The sequence below is a fragment of the Bos javanicus genome, chromosome 8 (genome assembly GCF_032452875.1).
Source record: "Bos javanicus breed banteng chromosome 8, ARS-OSU_banteng_1.0, whole genome shotgun sequence".
NCBI lineage: Eukaryota > Metazoa > Chordata > Mammalia > Artiodactyla > Bovidae > Bos > Bos javanicus.
In genome coordinates, this window is record NC_083875.1 from 39,355,494 (window position 1) to 39,376,485 (window position 20,992).

At 38.0% G+C, this 20,992-nt stretch overlaps 1 protein-coding gene across 5 annotated transcripts in view; it reads left to right on the forward strand.

The window, feature by feature from the left end:
• Positions 1–20,654, forward strand: part of BRD10 (bromodomain containing 10) — a 109,530-nt gene extending 88,876 nt beyond the window's left edge. For all 5 annotated transcript variants that reach the window (XM_061425331.1, XM_061425332.1, XM_061425333.1 and 2 more), the window contains 3 exons: positions 8,013–8,128; positions 15,075–15,265; positions 16,386–20,654. In XM_061425331.1, coding sequence (XP_061281315.1) covers positions 8,013–8,128; positions 15,075–15,265; positions 16,386–20,014 — 3,936 coding nt within the window. In that variant the 3' untranslated portion in view covers positions 20,015–20,654. The remainder of the gene's footprint in view (positions 1–8,012; positions 8,129–15,074; positions 15,266–16,385) is intronic.
• The last annotated feature ends 338 nt before the right edge of the window (positions 20,655–20,992 follow it).

Consider the following 20,992-nt stretch of genomic DNA (forward strand, 5'->3'; position numbering starts at 1 on the left):
AGGTCCCTACCATTTCTGTCCTTTATCAAGCCCATCTTTGCCTGAAATGTTCTCTTAATATCTCTAATTTTCTTGAAGAAATCTCTAGTCTTTCCCTTTCTATTGTTTTCCTCTATTTCTTTGCATTGATCCCTGAGGAAGGCTTTCTTATCTCTCCTTGCTATTCTTTGGAACTCTGGATTCAGATGCTTATATCTTTCCTTTTCTCCTTTGCTTTTCGCTTCTCTTCTTTTCACAGCTATTTGTAAGGCCTCCCCAGACAGCCATTTTGCTTTTTTGCATTTCTTTTTCTTGGGGATGGTCTTGATTCCTGTCTCCTGTACAATGTCACGAACCTCATTCCATAATTCATCAGGCACTCTGTCTATCAGATCTAGTGTCTTAAATCTATTTCTCACTTCCACTGTATAATCATAAGGGATTTGATTTAGGTCATACCTGAATGGTCTAGTGGTTTTCTCCACTTTCTTCAATTTCAGTCTGAATCTGGCAATAAGGAGTTAATGATCTGAGCCACAGTCAGCTCCCAGTCTTGTTTTTGCTGACTGTATAGTGCTTCTCCATCTTTGGCTGCAAAGAATATAATCAGTCTGATTTCAGTACTGACCATCTGGTGATATCCATGTGTAGAGTCTTCTCTTGTGTTGTTGGAAGAGGGCGTTTGCTATGACCAGTGCATTCTCTTGGCAGAACTCTTATTAGCCTTTGCCCTGCTTTATTCCGTACTCCAAGGCCAAATTTGCCTGTTACTCCAGGTGTTTCTTGACTTCCTGCTTTTGCATTCCAGCCCCCTATAATGAAAAGGACATCTTTTTTGGATGTTAGTTCTAAAAAGTGTTCTAGTTTCATTCTTTTACAAGTGGTTGACCAGTTTTCCCAGCACCACTTGTTAAAAAGAGTGTCTTTTCTCCATTGTATATACTTGCCTCATTTGTCAAAGATAAGGTGTCTATAGGTGCGTGGATTTATCTCTGGGCTTTCTATTTTGTTCCATTGATCTATGTTTCTGTCTTTGTGCCAGTACCATACTGTCCTGATGACTGTAGCTTTGTAATATAGCCTGAAGTCAGGCAGGCTGATTGCTCCAGTTCCATTCTTCTTTCTCAAGATTGTTTTGACTATTTGACGTTTTTTGTATGTCCATACAAATTGTGAAATTATTTGTTCTAGTTCTCTGAAAAATACCGTTGGTAGCTTGATAGGGGTTACATTGGATCTATAGATTTCTTTGGGTAGTATACTCATTTTCACTATGTTGATTCTTCTGATCCATGAACATGGTATATTTATCTATTTGTGTCATCTTTGATTTCTTTCATCAGTGTTTTATAGTTTTCTATATGTAAGTCTTTTGTTTCTTTAGATAGTAGATTCATTCCTAAGTATTTTATTCTTTTAGATGTTGCTATGGTGAATGGAATTGTTTCTTTAATTTCTCTTTCTGTTTTCTCATTGTTAGTGTATAGGAATGCAAGGGATTTCTGTGTTAATTTTATATCCTGCAACTTTACTATATTCATTGATTAGCTCTAGTAATTTTCTGGTGGAGTCTTTAGGGTTTTCTATGTAGAGAATCATGTCATCTGCAAACAGTAGGAGTTTTACTTCTTCTTTTCCAATTTCGATTCATTTCTTTTTCTTCTCTGATTGCTATGGCTAAAACTTCCAAAACTATGTTGAATAGTAGTGGTGAAACTGGGCATCCTTGTCTTGTTCCTGACTTTAGGGGAAATGCTTTCAATTTTTCACCTTTGAGGATAATGTTTGCGATGAATTTATGATATGTAGCTTTTATTATGTCAGAGAAGGCAATGGCACCCCACTCCAGTACTCTTGCCTGGAAAATCCCATGGATGGAGGAGCCTGGAAGGCTGCAGTCCATGGGGTCGCTGAGGGTCGGACATGACTGAGCAACTTCCCTTTCACTTTTCACTTTCATGCATTGGAGAAGGAAATGGCAACCCACTCCAGTGTTCTTGCCTGGAGAATCCCAGGGACGGGGGAGCCTGGTGGGCTGCCGTCTACGGGGTCGCACAGAGTTGGACACGACTGAAGTGACTTAGCAGTAGCAGTGTGTTGAGGTATGTTCCTTCTATGCCTGCCTTCTGGAGGGTTTTTATCATAAATGGATGTTGAATTTTGTCAAAGGCTTTCTGTGTATCTATTGAGATAATCATATGGTTTTTATCTTTCAATTTGTTAATGTGATGTGTCACATTGATTGATTTGCGAATATTGACGAACCCTGCATCCCTGGGATAAAGCCCACTTGGTCATGATGTTGATCTTTTTAATATGTTGTTGGATTCTGTTTGCTAGAATTTTGTTAAGGATGTTTGCATCCATGTTCATCAGTGATCCTGACCTGAAGTTTTCTTTTTTCGTGGCATCTTTTTCAGGCTTTGGTATTAGGGTGATGGTGGCCTCATAGAATGAGTTTGGTAGTTTACCTTCCTCTGCAATTTTCTGGAAGAGTTTGAGTAGGATAGATGTTAGCTCATCTCTAAATTTTTGTCTACCTACCATCTTTATCTTTTATTCTCTATTGATCAGTGCAGATGAAGATTGTAAGAGCCTTTCTGATTTTCATTGTAGCCATATTGTCATGTATTTGGAGATGGGGAGCTTGCTGTTTTCCTTGTTTTTTAATTCACTTTTAAACTTTAGATCACCATAGTTTTAAGTATTATTTTAATTAATGTAAATTTTAGAGATTTTAATATTTGCATCACAGAAATATGTAAATATAGGAATTACACAATACAGTCTGTTCTTTAGGGACTGTCTGTATGTAAGCCATGAGAAGTGGCTTTGTGCAGTGGAAAGAAAATGGATTTTAGCATTCAGGAGATCTAAAGTTCTAAAGTCTCTCCCACCTACAAGTACTTCTCTGTTTACCTTAAACATTTTCCATCTGTAAAATTATGTCTGCCAAGTTCCCCTTTAGCTTTAAAAATTTCATCCTAGAATCATGATAGTTTTTCCTTTATCTGTGTATATAAAGTTGGTCAGTCATAAAAGCTATTGCTAACTTTCAGTTAATCTGATTGGAAGTTCAGGAAATACTTATTTAATTTTAAATGGATTTTTATTTTATATTAGATCTAAGTTAAGTCAGATTATTACCATTTGGCTAACTTTATTTAAAAATTCATAAGTTCTCTACATTAGTTTCATTGTATACTGTGATACTCTTGAGATCAGCACTGGGTAGAAAAGAACACACTATTTTAAATCCATTTGGGTTATATTGACCAAAGAAGATAATAAATGAAACAAGCAGTGTGAGTTTCTCTTTTACTGTCAAATGATTAAAGTACACTACTGCATCAAACACCAGTCCCAGAGTAGTGAGTCTGAATTTTTTTTTTAAACATGTCCCACCTTTTGATCGATAACACACATACCCCATGGCAGGTATAGGGATGCCCTTTTGTTGAGGTCATTATATCCTTTATGTGTATCTTCTCTAGTCAAACATTTTATCAGCCTTTACTTTCTGTAATTTGTGTTATGGAAATAATAAACTTTTTTTGAAATACAGAGTGATTAAATAGGCATTTTCAAATATAAATTAGGAGCCACACCATCACTACCCCAAGTTGCAAATATTTAGACTAAAGAAAGGGAAGAAGGCCAAAAAAACATATATAAAATTAAAAGACCTTAGACATTTACAAACAGGTCAGTGGGTGAAACAGAGTTATATGAAAGTTAGAAGTCTGTTCTCTGATGAATTTATATGACCCCTTCCCTGTGTGCTGTTAGTTCAGTCATATATTTTCTGGGCATTAGATTAATTAAAATTTAGTAACCAAAATAAAATCAAAAGGTGAAGTCTTCCTAATATGTTTCAAATTCTTTCCTATAAAAATTAATATTGTAATTTAGTCAAAACGGAAACAGAGCTGATAAATGTCTTGAAATAGTATCCAGTTACACAGTCTCCACTTCATGTGCCTCAACTACCTAGTCCTAAACGTCCTGCAATTCTGTTAGTTCTGTATTCCCTGCTCCACCACCACTATGCGAACTTATACAGCAACCATACTGCCTAGGTTAACTCAAATCTGTCATTCTTCTTCATATTAACTTCCAGTTAATAACTGGGGGAAGGCATGGCTGTCCACTCCAGTATTCTTGCCTAGAGAATCTCATGGACAAGAGGATCCTGGTGGGCTCTACAGTTCATAGGGTCGCAAAGAATCTGACACAACTGATGTGACTTAGCTTGCATGCACAATAAGGAATTCAGCATGCTGGCACCCCCTAGTCTTTTAACACTTTTCCATTTAATTATACCAGGAAGAGCATATTCTCCCCAGCTTCATTCCTTATATCTTTCCTCTTTCTGCTCTCCTTAGCTTCAGTTCAGTTTAGTTCAGTTGCTCAGTCGTGTCTGACTCTTTGTGACCCCATGGGCTTAAGGACGACAGGCCTCTGTGTCCATCACCACTTCGGGTAGCTTTCTCAAACTAATGTCCATCAAGTTGGTGATGCCATCCAACCATCTCCTCCTCTGCCATCCCCTTCTCCTCCTGCTTTCAATCTTTCCCAGCATCAGGGTCTTTTCCACTGAGTCAATTCTTCGAATCAGGTGGCCAAAGTATTGGAGTTTCAGCTTCAGTATCAGTCCTTCCAATGAATATTCAGGACTGATTTCCTTTAGAACTAACTGACTTGATCTCCTTGCAGTCCAAGCGACTCTCAAGAGTCCTCTCCAGCATGACAGTTCAAAAGCATAAATTCTTCGGCACTTAGCTTTCTTTATGGTCCAACTCTCACACCAACTCTCACATCCATACATGACTACTGGAAAAACCATAGCTTTGACTAGACAGACCTTTGTTAGCAAAGGAATGTCTCTGCTTTTTAAAATGCTGTCTAGGTTGGTCATAGCTTTTCTTCCAAGGAGCAAGCATCTTTTAATTTCACAGCTGCAGTCACCATCTGCAGTGATTTTGGAGCCCAAAAGAATAGTCTCTCACTGTTTCCACTGTTTCCCCCTCTGTTTGCCATGAAGTAATGGGACCAAATGCTATGATCTTAGTTTTCTGAATGTTGAGTTTTAAGCCAACTTTTTCATTCTCCTCTTTCATTTTCATCAAGAGGCTCTTTAGTTCCTCTTCGCTTTCTGCCATAAGGGTGAGTGTTTTCTGTGTATCTAAGGTTATTGATATTTCTCCCAGCAATCTTGATTCCAGCATGTGCTTCATCCAGCCTGGCATTTTGTATGATGTACTCTGCATTTAAGTTAAATAAGCAGGGTGAGATATACACCCTTGAGGTACTCCTTTCCCAATTTGGAACCAGTCTGTTGTTCCATGTCCTATTCTAACTCTTGCTTCTTGACCTGTATACAGATTTATCAGGAGTCAGGTTAGGTTGTCTGGTATTCCCATCTCTTGAAGAATTTTCCACCATTTGTTGTGATCCACACAGTCAAAGGCTTTGGCATAGTTAATAAAGCAGAAGTAGATGTTTTTCTGGAGCTCTCTTGCTTTTTCAATGATTCAGCGGATGTTGGCAATTTGATCTCTGGTTCCTCTGCCTTTTCTAAATCTAGGTTGAACATCTGGAAGTTCACAGTTCATGTAGTGTTGAAGCCTGGCTTGGAGAATTTTGAGCATTACTTTGCTAGCGTGTGAGATGAGTGCAATTGTGCAGTAGTTTGAACATTCTTTGGCATTGCCTTTCTTTGGGATTGGAATGAAAACTGACCTTTTCCAGTCCTGTGGCCACTGCTGAGTTTTCCAAATTTGCTGGCATATTGAGTGCAGCACTTTAACAGCATCATCTTCCTGGTGGCTCAGCTGGTTAAGAGTCTTCCTGCAGTGCAGGAGACCTGGGTTCAATCCCTGGGTTGGAAGATCCCCTGGAGAAGGGAACAGCTACCCTCTCCAGTATTCTGGCCTGTATAATTCCATGGACTGTATAGTCCATAGGGTAGCAAAGAGTTGGACATGACTGAGCGACTTTCCCTCTTTAGCTTAGGAAAAGTTTATTGCCACAGTCACCATTTCATTTTTGAACCAAATAAAAGTTGAGATGTAGAAAAAGGAATGTTGTTAATACGCCTTGTTAAAGGGAAAAGTCTTCTCCATCTACCTATTTTCTATTTTTTATTGAAACAAAATCTTACCTCATTCCAAAAAGGATTTAGGGTGACTATCATCTGCCTTTTCATCTTCTTCAGATAGCTTTCCATAGGTTAAAAGTATTTTTTTGCTAAGTTTTATTGTTCATAGTCTAGTTTTACTTTCATGGGTTACAATGAGTGCTTTCCTTTGAGAAAAATAACTTGAGGTATAACTTGTTGTTAGTTGGGTCCTTTTAGAAAGCTTTTGACAAGATGTCTGTTCAGGTTAGTATATGAAATAAAAATTAACTTTTCTTGAAATTTTTTCACATATAATAATTTGTTATGCTGCTAAGAAGACACAAATAAAGTTGGGAATTTTATGCACAGATTAGTATATCCTTTACTCTGCAGCTGCTAAGTCACTTCGGTTGTGTCCGACTCTGTGCGACCCCATAGACAGCAGCCCACCAGGCTTCCCCATCCCTGGGATTCTCCAAGCAAGAACACTGGAGTAGGTTGCCATTTCCTTCTCCAATACATGAAAGTAAAAAGTGAAAGTGAAGTCGTTCAGTCATGTCCAAATCCTAGCGACCCCATGGACTGCAGCCTACCAGGCTCCTCTGTCCATGGGATTTTCTAGGCAAGAGTACTGGAGTGGGGTGCCATTGCCTTCTCCTATGCTCTACTCTAGGGAGTGGTTATTTTTCTGCCTTAATATTCTGCCTGTATACAAATGTGACTCAGAGTTCCTGTGGGATGAAATCTAGTTTCATGCAGGTTGAATGCGATCTGTAACATTTACTTGTATGTTTTTGTTATAAACGAAGTAAAATGAGTGGACTGTGTGGTATGTAAATTATATTTCAAAGCTGTTTACCAAATAAAAATTACAACATGGTTATATAACAGTAAATGATAATAGTGATAGTGGTGGTGGTGATGTTGATAGATGTGGAGCAGTAGCTTACCTAAAGATATAACTTCTATAATCTTATTGTTCCTATGGTATGCAAATAATTTTATGGGTACGGTGAAATATATCTTTACTAGAGATTTTTATAACCTGTGTCAGACTGAATTTATGTGATACAGTTTTTAAGAGGTAGTAATATAGTTAGTTCTAGAACTTGGACTACACCAACAGGCAGATCTGGGTTTAAGTCAGAGAACCTTTAAACAAGTCATTTAATCTCGCTGACCCTTAGTTTCATCTTTTGTTAAGTAAGACTAAAAATGCACACACCTTAGAAGGTTTTTGTAACTGCTGTTTCGTGTACACACTCATGCTCACTCAATCTTTCTCTCCCTGTCTCTTTCTCTCCATGTATGAATGAAATACTTAGGATAATACTTAGCAAATGGCGGGGTTGGGGGGGCGGGTGTCAAGTTATTATCCCTTAGTATAGCATAAAAATAATCGAAATGGTGACCACTTGTTTGCTTTTCTGTGCTGAAAACATTTGTAAATAAAATAATTGTAAAATTTCCTAAGGAAGTTTGTTAAGAGGACTGCTTTTGGACATGATAACAATTTGGATTTTTCTCCGCCCCCCCCCCCCAGCCTTTTGGAAATATTACAGAAATGAGCCATATAATTTACATAATTATATGAATGTTTGTATCTTTATATGCATTTTTGTGATTTATTGAATATTTATAATTGACCCAATTAAAAGCTTTAGAAAACTTTTTATGTCCTGGTTTGATTCAATGGGTTTTAGATTTCTCCTGTATAGTTGAAAATCTTTAAAGTATATCAAAGAAGATTTATTATAGGATATTTTTCTCCTTTCTGCAACCTTCTGAAGAAGAGATATGTACTTATTTGATGGGTATCGGCATTTTGTTTTGTTTTTTACTCAGAAAATAAGTCTTGATGTTGACTTTTAGATTAAATCTAAAGGATTTACTTTTCAAATTGTGTTTTTAGGGCAAATGGTATCATCGGAGGCAAGCTGTAAAAGAATTGCATAGTACATTGATACGTCTTTTAAACGAATTGCTGCCATGGGAACCAAAGTTAATGAAAGCTTTTCAAAGAAACAGGTAAATCAAGCTTTATTATCTGTTTCACTTAGTTTAACACTCATACTTTATGATTATGGAAGATGTCCTGGAATTAGTAGTATCCCATTGATTTGTAGTTCAGATATCTTTGAGCCTGTGTGCAAGGCACTTCCTAAGTCCTGACAAGGTAATGTTAATTAAACAAAACCCCTACTGTGTGGTTTATATTTTTTTCCCCCCAGTTTTTTTCATTGTGGTAAAATGCACAAATAAAATTCACCGTCTTAACTAGTTTTAAGTGTATGGTTCAGTGGTATATTTAATACCAGTTTTTTTAACATTCATAATGTTGTGTTTCTCTTAGCCCATCCATCTCCAGAACTCTTCATCTTGTGAAACTGAAACTCTGTACCTTCCTTCCCCCATCCCCTAGCAACCACCATTGTACTTTCTGTGTCTTTAATTTTGACTACTCTAAGTTCAGTTCAGTCACTCAGTCGTGTCCGACTCTTTGCGACCCCATGAATTGCAGCACGCCAGGCTTCCCTGTCCATCACCAACTCCCAGAGTACACTCAAACTCACGTCCATCGAGTCGGTGATGCCATCCAATCACCTCATCTTTTGTCGTCCCCTTCTCTTCGTACCCCCAACCCCTCCCAGCATCAGAGTCTTTTCCAGTGAGTCAACTCTTCACATGAGGTGGCCAAAGTACTGGAGTTTCAGCTTTAGCATCATTCCTTCCAAAGAAATCCCAGGGCTGATCTCCTTCAGAATGGACTGGTTGGATGTCCTTGTAGTCCAAGGGACTCTCAAGAGTCTTCTCCAACACCACAGTTCAAAAGCATCAATTCTTCGGTGCTCAGCTTTCTTCACAGTCCAACTCTCACATCCATACATGACTACTGGAAAAACCATAGCCTTGACTAGATGGACCTTTGTTGGCAAAGTAATGTCTCTGCTTTTGAATATGCTATCTAGGTTGGTCATAACTTTCCTTCCAAGGAGTAAGCATCTTTTACTTTCATGGCTGTAATCACCATTTGCAGTGATTTTGGAGCCCAAAAAAATAAAGTCTGACACTGTTTCCACTGTTTCCCCATCTATTTGCCATGAAGTGATGGGACCAGATGCCATGATCTTCGTTTTCTGAATGTTGAGCTTTAAGTCAATTTAAACTTCACTCTCCTCTTTCACTCTCATCAAGAGGCTTTTTAATTCCTCTTCACTTTCTGCCATAAGGGTGGTGTCATCTGCAGGTATGACCTAAATCAAATCCCTTATGATTATACAGTGGAAGTGAGAAATAGATTTAAGGGACTAGATCTGATGAACTATGGACGGAGGTTCATGACATTGTACAGGAGACAGGGATCAAGACCATCCCTGTGGAAAAGAAATACAAAAAAGCAAAATGGCTGTCTGGGGAGGCCTTACAAATAGCTATGAAAAGAAGAGAAGTGAAAAGCAAAGGAGAAAAGGAAAGATATAAACATCTGAATGCAGAGTTCCAAAGAATAGCAAGAAGAGGCAAGAAAGCCTTCCTCAGCAATCAATGCAAAGAAATAGAGGAAAACAACAGAATGGGAAAGACTAGAGATCTCTTCAAGAAAATCAGAGATACCAAGGGAACATTTCATGCAAAGATGGGCTCGATAAAGGACAGAAATGGTATGGACCTAACAGAAGCAGAAGATATTAAGAAGAGATGGCAAGAATACACAGAAGAACTGTAGAAAAAAGATCTTCACAACCAAGATAATCACGGTGGTGTGATCACTGACCTAGAGCCAGACATCCTGGAATGTGAAGTCAAGTGGGCCTTAGAAAGCATCACTCTAAGTACATCATATAATATAAAATATTTGTCTTTTCGCGACTGTCTTTATTTCACTTAGCATAGTGTTTTCAAGGTTCATCTATGTTGTAGAGTTTACTTCCTTTTAAAGACTGAATTAAAAAAAAAAGACTCATTTGAAAAGACCCTGATGCTGGGAAAGATTGAAGGCGGGAGGAGAAGGGGACAAAAGAGGATGAGATGGTTGGATGGCATCACCGACTCAATGGACATGAGTTTGAGTAAACTCCAGGAGTTGGTAATGGACAGGGATGCCTGGCAAGCTGCAGTCCATGGGGTCGCAAATAGTTGGACACGACTGAACAACTGAACTAAATATTGCATTTTATGCATATACCACATTTTACTTATTCATTCATCTGTAATGGGCATTTGGGAGGCTTTTCATGTTTTAGTTATTATGAATAATGCTGCTGTGAACATGGGTGTACAAATATCTAAGACCATGCTTTCAAGTGTTGGGGATGTATACCTAGAAGTGGACTATGGTAATTCTACTTTTAATTTCTTTTTAAATGAAACAAAGATGAATATTTTAAATGATAGAAGGTGCATTTCACAAAGAAGATAGACCTCATAAACCTGATTTTTTGTGGAACTATCATATTGTTTTCTATACTGTCTGTACAATTCTACATTCCCATCATAAATGTACAAGAATTCCAGTTTCTCCACATCCTCACCAGCATTTGTTATTTTCTTTTTTTTTAATAGCCATCCTAATGAGTATAATGTGGTATATCACTGTAGTTTGGATTTCCACTTCCCTAATAATTAGTGAAATTAAGTACATTTGTTAAGTGCTTATTGGCAATTTATGTGTCTTTGGAGAAATGTCTAGAGATTTTGTTGTTGTTATTGATTGAATCTCCTTACTAGTTATGTCTATTCAGACAAACTCAAATGCCAGATACGATAAGTGCTGTGAAGAAAAATGAAGCTGGTTAAAGGGAATAAGATATACTTATTTTGCATATAAATTACAATATGTAAAATAGATAGGTAGTGGAAAGTTGCTGCATGACGTGGGGAACTCAAATCAGGTGCTCTGTGACAACTAGAGGGGTGGGATGAGGTGACAACTAGAGGGAGGGACGTTCACGAGGGAAGGAACTTACGTATACCTATGGCTGATTCATGTTAATGTAAGGCAGAGGCCAACACAATATTGTAAAGCAATTATCCTATAATTAAAATGTTTTACATGTATTTTATTCAAGTATAGTTGATTTACAATGTTGTGTTGATTTCTGCTACACAGCAAAGTGACTCATCTATATACTGTATTCTTTTTCATCTTTTTCATAATGGTTTATCACAGGATATTGAATATAGTTCACTGTGCTATATAGGAAAAAAAAAAAAAAGGACATGCTTGCTTTGGACTTCCCTGGTGGTCCAGTGGTTAAAAATCCGTCTGTCAATGTAGGGGACACAGGTTTGATCCCTGGTCCAGGAAGATTTCACTTGCTTTGGAGCAATGAAGCCCATGGGCCACAACTGTTGAAGCCACCACATTCTAGGGCCCATGTGTTGCAAGTACTGAAGCCTGCACACCCTAGAGCCCATGCTTCTCAATAAGAGAAGCCACTGCAATGAGAAGCCCGTGCATCACAAGTAGAGAGAAGCCCCCACTCACCGCAACTAGAGAAAGCCCAAGCGTGGCAACAAAATCCCAACACAGCCAAAAATAAATAAATACTTTTTAAAAAAGAAAGAAATGCTTGGTTTAGATGGGATAATGATTGCTTTTTTTACAGGATGTTGGGTAAAGTTTCCTTGATGAGTTGGTATTTGAAGAGACCTTAAGGAAATAGGGAAGAGAACCATGTGGATATCTAAGATGCAGAAACTCTAAGGTTGAAAGCATGTTTGACATTTGTAGGAAATGCAAAGGGGTGAGCATAAGGAGAGCTGAGTGAATGAGAAGGAAAGTGGTAAGAGTTGAGAGTCAGAGAAATACAGATAAAGGTAGCCAGATCATATCTTTTCCAGTGAGTCAGCTCTTCACATCAGGTGGCCAAAGTATTGCACCTTGAGCAAAAGCAGGGCATCAGAGGATGAGATGGTTAAATAGCATCACCAACTCAGTGGACATGAATTTGAGCAAACTCTGGGAGATAGTGGAGGACAGAGGAGCCTGGCATGCTACAGTCCATGGGTAGCAAAGAGTCGGAAATAATGACTGAACACCAACACAGCCAGACCATATAGGAATTTAAGGAGTTTGGCTTTTACTCTGAGACAAGAAGCCTTTGAAGGGTTTTAAACAGGAATTACATGATCTGACTTTTTTTAAAGTACTCCCTTCTGCCTACTTGGTTGAGATTAGAGTGGCACAAAGATACAGGCAGGAAATCAGTTACGCTTAGCAGTAGTCCAGGTGAAAAATGATAGTGGCTTGGACGACAGTAGTAGCAATGCAAACAGCAAAGAGTGGTTGAATTCTGGATATATCTTGAAAGTAAGATTGGTAGAATTTCCTTAAGACTTGCATATGGAGTGTCAGAAAAAAAAATGAGAAAAAGGTGGTGCCAATATTTTTATCTAAACAGCTAGAATAATGAAATTGCCAATAGTTGAGATAGAGGAAACAGAATTTTGGGGAGGGGATGGATTGAGGAGTTAGGATTTCAACATGTTAAGTTTGATATCCCTTTCAGCCATCTAATTGGAGATACTGAATAAGCAGTTTAGTATATGAGTTGCAATTCAAGGGAATAAGCAGAGTAAAGATATAAATTTGGGGGTTGTCAGGATATAGATTATACTTACGCTATGAGATAATAGAAATCACCTAGTATATGAGCACAGTTAAGAGACTGAACCCTGGGGCATTCCAGCATTTAGATGTGGTGGAGATGGTAGGACTCAGCAGAAGATACTGAGGAGGAATATTTAGCAAGATGGAGCATAACCAAGAGAAATAGTGATGTTTTAGAAACAGGTTAAAAAAAAAAGTCTCAAAAAGGAAACTGCTCATGATGAACTGAGGAAAATGAGGGTAAAAGTCTTAGTCTTTTGAAGAGAATGAGGGGTGAGGAATTGGAGTTTTTCTATAAAAGTAGAGCAGAGAAGTAGGGCAGTACCTGGAAGGACAAGTTGGAGTCAAGAGAGTGCTTTAGTTTTGTTTTTGTCCTTGTTTGTTTTTCTTCCTGGGAGAAATAACATGTTTGTATACTGGCGGAAATGATCAAATAGAGAGGCAGAAATGGATCAGACAATGGAAGGTACTTTGGAGATTCTTGACTAGTTGAGGGAGGATGCATAAGTTGGAGGGGTCAGCTTAGAGAATATGAGGGGGTTAGATGGAGAATATGAGTACAGATGAAGGTCTTAAGTTGCAGACAAGGTGTGAGCATATGAAAGTTCTTGTCTGATTGCTTCTTCCATTTTCTGTGAAATAAAGAGCAAAGTCTTTAGCCAAGGTGAGAAGAAGACTGAGAAGGGAGAAACTTTATACTACCCCCCTTTCAGTTCAGTTCAGTCGCATGAATCGCAGCACACCAGGCCTCCCTGTGCATCACCAACTCCCGGAGTTCACTCGGACTCACGTCCATTGAGTCAGTGATGCCATCCAGCCATCTCATCCTCTGTCGTCCCCTTCTCCTCCTGCCCCCAATCCCTCCCAGCAGCAGTCTTTTCCAATGAGTCAACTCTTCACATGAGGTGGCCAAAGTACTGGAGTTTCAGCTTCAGCATCATTCCCTCCAAAGAAATCCCAGGGCTGAGCTCCTTCAGAATGGACTGGTTGGATCTCCTTGCAGTCCAAGGGACTCTCAAGAGTCTTCTCCAACACCACAGTTCAAAAGCATCAATTCTTCGGCAATCAGCTTTCTTCACAGTCCAACTCTCACATCCATACATGACCACAGGAAAAACGATAGCCTTCACTAGACGGACCTTTGTTGGCAAAGTAATGTCTCTGCTTTTGAATATGCTGTCTAGGTTGGTTATAACTTTCCTTCCAAGGAGTAAGCGTCTTTTAATTTCATGGCTGCAGTCACCATCTGCAGTGATTTTGGAGCCCCAAAAAATAAAGTCTGACACTGTTTCCACTGTTTACCTATCTATTTCCCATGAAGTGATGGGACCAGATGCCAAAAGGAAATTAAATTTAGTTATCCTTTGATAATCCAGTCTATTATCTTATAGCTCTCATCTGCTCTGTAAAACCCTTAAGCAATCATTGAAACGTAAATACATTGAGAGTAATTATTAACTAACATTTGTTAAATATTTATGTGCCACACATAACTATGAGATAAGTATCTTTGTACACATTAGTAAACTGATGCTTAGAAAGTTTAAGGAACTTGTCTGAAGTCTTACAACTGCTTAGTGACAGAGGTGAGATTTAAACTCCGGTATGCACAGATAGGGATTTGTAGCAAAAGTAAATTGGAGAATGTATGTTCAGATTTTTTTAAACAAACAAAATAAACAAAGATTAAAATAGAATAGAGAAACTCAACTGAAAGCAAATGAATAATAAAGGATTTTTAAAATACCATGCAATCACTTGGAAATGTTTCTATCTCTTGTAGTTTCATAGAAACATAAGTACTGTTTTTATGTGAAAAGGATCACTTTCCAGCTTTGTTTTCCTATACTTAATTAAAAAAAAAAATTCTAGTGAGACCCAAGGTTTAGATAGGATTGCTTTCAGTATTAAATGAAGGATTATTTTTGTTTGTTACTCTTTGTAGGAGTCAAAAATAATAAATATTGTTTCTTAGAATTTTTTGATTAACGCTTTTAAGTGGCCTTTTAAACAGTATTATAATCAATTTTAAGACTATCTCAAGTCTATTTCTGTCAGTGTAGCTAGAGAAAAAAGTTAATCTTTTTCACATTTTCACATTTAATAGGTCTCCCAGTAGGCTTTAAAATGACAGTGGGTGGTATGTGCAAATACTTTACAGATACAATCTTTAAGTTTCCTATGCCTACATCTTGTGTTGTGTCTTCTTGAACAATCATCATTGGCATCTTACACACACTTGATTAAAATATAGGTTTAGTGACTTAATTGAAAATACTGAAATAAATCGTTTGAAATATTGAGTTACTTTAGCTTCCAAGAGATTAACACATACGTATTTTTATGCTGAATATTTTATTTCAGGAGTCGCCTAAAGAAAGACTACGATGATTTTAGAAGACAGCCTGATCATGATAAATTTGCTAGAGAACTGTGGACTAGTGAAGAAGGTGAAGGAGATCCTGGAAGAGAAACCCCTAAAGTAGAAATCAGTAGCAAGTCTGTAGACACCACAGAACCTCTAGATATCCTGGAGAAGGATCATTTTGATTTAGGTGGGCATTCAAACTTTCTTTACATCAACACTACAAGCACAAAGAGAAATTTTAGTATCTTTTGTGGAGATAGAAGATAGTCTGGTTAATGAGGTTTATTGACTGGGGAAATCTATTATGTTTGAAGCTGTGCTAATGTCTTATTAAAGGTTCTTTGGAGTCATTATTACTGTTCTAGGAGTTTCTAGAACCAGTACCTGACTCCAAACTATAGGCAAGTTATTGCTCAGTACAGACCACACATCATTAATATACAATCCCTTTGAAATAGGTGTATCCTCTTCTTTTTATTGTTGTTATTTTTGAAACACTATATGTGATGTTGCTTAAATGGAACTTGGCAAGTCCCTAATAATTGTGAAGTGTTTTTTGTTTTTATTTTTTATGTTGATGACCTAATGTGACTAGAGTGGACACCTCATTCTTATAAGGAGGCTGGATAAGATTATCTTTAATTCCTTTCAATTTGTCAGATTATATTATTCTGTAAATCCAGTTAAATAACTTTCCTTAGTTATCTGATAGGTATGAAAATTTGTGCTTAGAAATGTATTAACCTATTACATTTCATGTCTTTGGTGAATTGAAAAGGTGTAACTTCTCATCAGCCCAATTTGACCAGATATGAACATAAATTTTTTACTGTAGGAATAATTGAGCAGCAGAAAAAAACTGAATGTTTTTTATTCTTCACAGTCTCTCTCTAAAAAAAAGAAAATAGGGAGAAGCGTCTCTCTTTGATATGAAGATTTCTCTGTCTAGAAGGAGAAAAGTAGACTAGTAGAGTACTAGTCTACTGTAAATTCTGAGCCCTAATTGCTGGCTTGAGTATCTCAAGTTGTAAAGTCCTTTTACACTTGTATTGGCAGCAGAATCTGACCAAACATAATTTTCTCATTAATAATATGTTGTTCTTGGGAATGGTTACAGTATGAGGATAACCATGTCAATGGTCTCCTTACCTTAATTTCCATCAGTGGTACTGAGACTTGAATCGCACTACAGTTTTTTTAATAAATCGCTGGATCAAAGATTGACTTTCTTTGTTTATAATTGATCTTATCATTGCTATTCAGTTGTTGTTTTATATAAACAAAATGCTTGTTTTTATCATTTTCAGATGATATGAAATTGTCAGAAATAGATTTTCCTATGGCCAGAAGTAAGTTGTTGAAAAAGGAATTGCCTTCTAAAGATGTACTGAAGACACTGCCTAAAACACTTAAACGACAGTCCAAGCAAATTAGTTACCTGGATGATAGCACAAAAGAGCTTTCCCCAAGGAAGAAAGCAAAGTTAAGCACAAATGAGACAGTGGTTGAGAATGCAGAAGGTGATGTGCAGATGGACTGTTTGAATGAATCAAAGCATACAGAGCCACTGTGTCCAGAGTCATTTGCCTCATTGGATTCAACACCAGTGTCTACTCTCCAGAAAGGGACCAAACCTATTCAGGCCTTGCTTGCAAAGAATATTGGGAACAAAGTGACCTTAACAAATCAACTGCCCCCTTCCACAGGTAGAAGTGCCCCTGCTGTGGAAAAGCCAGTTATATCTCCTCCAGAAGCAAGCCCCATAAAGCCAGCATTGACCTGCCACACCAGTACAAAAGGTCCTTTACAGATGGTATACAAAATGCCCTGTGGTCAGTGGTTGCCCTTAGATCTTCATAACAGCTCTGTAAAGATTCAGATGCAACCTATGCTAGATCCTAAATCAGGAGAAAAAATTATGCAACAGGTTCTCATTCTGCCTAAGAATTTTGTGATTCAGCACAAGGAAGGGAAAGCAGTTGCAAAAGAAATACCACCACTTCAACAAAAAGGTACAGAACAACATGGTTCATCTTTCCCACAGACAGCAAATGTAAACTCTTCTTTACCATCAGTTCTTGTCAACCCAACAGGAACTGTTTCTACCCAACTACCTAATACAGCTTTCAACAAGACAGTTACCCCTTTGTCAAATGTGAGTAGTGCTAGACCACAGTCTTTGACATCTGTAACCTCCATAAGTAATTTGTTAGCACCACCAGTTAAGACTAGCCAGAGTGAGGCAGGAAAAGTCAAGAACACAGTTTCAGCCGCCGCGTTCCCACAGCCCATTGCTTCACCCACCATTTCCTCAACAGTTCAGCCTCAGTTATCAGCAACAACACTAAATGGATCTACAAATTCCAGTAGTTCCCTCAACTGTTTTGCACAACAGACTGCTGATTCTTCTGAAGCAAAGCAAGAACTGAAAACTGTGTGTATAAGAGATTCACAGTCAATTCTTGTTAGGACACGAGGTGGAAACACTGGAGTTGTAAAAGTACAGACCAATCCAGATCAGAATTCACCCAACAGTTTATCTTCAAGTTCAGTTTTCACTATTGCTCCTCAGCTTCAGGCATTTCTGGTACCAAAATCAACAGCTTCATCATCATCTGCTTTTTCGTCAGTAGCTGGAACAACTGCTACATCTAGTCTCCCATCTTTTGGCCAAGCACTTACTTCTGTTTCCATTCCAGCTGGCTTTAATCCATCCACAGGCAAAAATCTTAAATTTACATTAAGCCAACCTTCCTGCAGTGGTAATTTGGGCCATATGATAGATAAAACTTCACCCATGCCCTCCTCTCCCTTAAAGTCCTCTGTTTCTTCTAGCCCTCTATTATCAACAGCAAATAGTTCGGTAAGTGTAATTAACGTATCAACAGGAAATTGTGGACAAACCAGTTCAAATGTTATTCGTACACCAGCTAAACATCAACAAGTAGATTATGTCACAAAAAGTTACCCTGTTACAAGATCAGAAGCAACAGCAAATGGAGATACTATCAGTGGGACTCCAGTGCAGAAACTTATGCTGGTGTCAGCTCCATCTGTTCTTTCTTCTGGCAGTGGAACTTCAATTAATGTGGCACCTGCACCAACATCTCCAGGTGTTTCTGCCCAGAAATTAGTTTTTATAAATGCTGCAATTCCCAGTGGCACTTCAACCCCAACTATTGTAGCAGAACCATTAAAACAAGCTCTTCCTTCTCCATTGAGTAAAACATATGTTAAGCCTCCAGAACAGCCCCAGATAGTACTAATTCCATCTACAGTGGGAACACCAATAAAAATAAATTCGCCAACTGTGTCTCAGATAAAAGATGTGAAAATTGGGCTAAACATAGGCCAAGCAATTGTTAATACTTCAGGCAGTGTGCCAGCTCTACCGTCAATTAACATACTGCAAAATGTAACCTCAAAAGGAGAAGAGAAAAGTAGCAAGGGCTATGTTTTACCATTGTCAACAAGTGGCAGTTCAATTCCAGTAAGCTCAAATTTTATGAGTCAAAATATTACTCCTGTTAATGAATCAGTGGTTTCTGCTTCAAGAACAGTAAACATGTTTTCAGGAACAGGAGCAAATGTATCTTTGGGTTCTGTTTCAGTGACCTCAACCTCTGCCTCAGTTGGGACACGACCTCCTGTTTTAGTCAGTGGAAATGATACCTCTTCAAGAATTATGCCTAGTTTGTCAAACAGACTTTGCACATCAAATCTCGGAAACACTGTGGCTATATCAACTGTGAAAACAGGACATCTTGCATCATCTGTTCTGATTTCAGCTACACAACCAACAGTGTCTCCGAAATGTCTAACATCAGCTTTGCAAATCCCTGTTACTGTTGCCTTGCCTACACCTGTGACTATATCCCCTAAAATAATCAATACAGTTGCACAAGCAGCAACAGTTCCAGGAACTACACGTTCTGTATCTCTTTCTAAAAGACAATCTCGGACTTCGGTCCAGTTTCAGTCACCGGGGGTTTCAACTACAGTGCCAACAAATATAAACACAAATAAACCTCAAACTGAATTGCCATCCCTTTCACCAAATCCAGGTAAAATAATTAACATTTCCAATTTTGCTTCTCTGCCAAACCAGCAAATGTCCCCTGCTTTCTTAAAATCGACCCCTAGTTACAGTTCTACTCCAGGTGTCACTGCCATTCACACTGCTACAGCACCATCAAATGTAACTAGTCTAATAGGGAGTCAGTTCAGTGAACCTTGTATTCAGCAAAAAATAGTCATCAACACCAGTACACCTTTGGCACCTGGTACTCAGATCATGATTAATGGAGCCCGGTTTATAGTTCCACCACAAGGTCTTGGAGCAGGCAGCCATGTTCTTCTTATATCTACTAATCCAAAATATGGACCTCCCTTAGTTCTTAATAGTGGCCAAGGTGCTCAGCCTACGCCAGTAGATAACCTGGCCCAGAAGATCACACTAGCATCAAATAATTCTTTAAGTGGGCAACCTGTAAAACATTGTCTAAAAAGCTCTACAAAAATTGTAAACTCTCTTGGGAATGTAAGTTCTCTATCCACAATACCTGCAGCACCACAAATCATAAACCCAACTGCTAAAGTTTCTGTTCCACCTCCTGTACCAACAGTGTCACTGACTTCAGTAATTAAGTCTCCTCCAGCAACTCTTTTGGCTAAGACATCTTTGGTTTCTGCCATTTGTTCTAGTAATCCTCCACTGCCAAGTAACACTTCAGTATTTCATTTGGACACGTCAGTCAAAAAATTACTGGTCAGCCCAGAAGGAGCCATTTTGAATACCATAAATACTCCAGCATCTAAGGTTTCTTCAGTCTCTCCATCACTCTCTCAAATTGTATCTGCCAGTCGAAATCCTGCCTCTGTCTTCCCTGCTTTTCAGTCATCTGGCTTAGAGAAGCCTGACACAGCTGCATCTTGAATTTAGACTAAACGAGCCAGTTTTTAAATAATGGGGCATTGTTTTGACTCCCATAAAAATTTTAACTGTTTATTATACTGTTGAAAACATACTATACATAGTTTGTGTGTGTGTTAATGTATCTTTTCATTAGCTTGCAACAAGGCTTTGATTTTCTTGGGGAGGAAAAAATCTGTTCCGTTTCACTCATTGATGTGAGTATGTTTTCAAAGGTTATTTGTTTAAAATAGACAGGATTTACCTGTCTATATGACATAAATTGAACAGTCAAGTTTGACTAGTTTGGAATAAGCTAGGGTTTTGCACACCTGCATCGACATGTTTCTTCTTGAATTTGGACTGTTGCAGCGTGTATCTCTGATACAATATTCTGTGTCTTTAGTGGAATAATATTTTTGTTTCTGTAAAAAAATATATATATATATTTATGCATTGTGAAAATGCAGTCCATTGTGTAAAATTGTACATATCCCTAAATCCTTAACAACCTGTACTAAACTATATGTACAAAGAACTATGCTGTCTTATTTATGTTTTGTTTACATAATGTATAGTTTTTTAAGTATTTTAGTAATTTTGGACCAGTGAACTGTTAGCATCAATGCAGAAGAATCTGCATGTAATAAACTGAGTTGCTGTATTTCCTTGTTTGAATACCATTTTTGAAGTGCGTTCTTGTTCTGTTGAAAGATAACATGATATAAAATGAGGACAGATATTTACAAAAAGGAATTTTAAGCTAGGAAATTTTAACCACAAACAGCATTTTTACAAGGCTTTACAATTTACAAACTTTGTTTCCACATATCTCATTTGACTTTCACAGTTAATCTTGAAATTTTAAATGGTGTGTCCTAGGTCACTCAGCTAGTGGATGGTATGTGCTGTGCTAAGTTGCTTCAATCATGTCCAACTCTTTGCGACCCCACGGACTTAAGACCTCCAGGCTCCTCTGTCCATGGAATTCTCCAGGCAGAA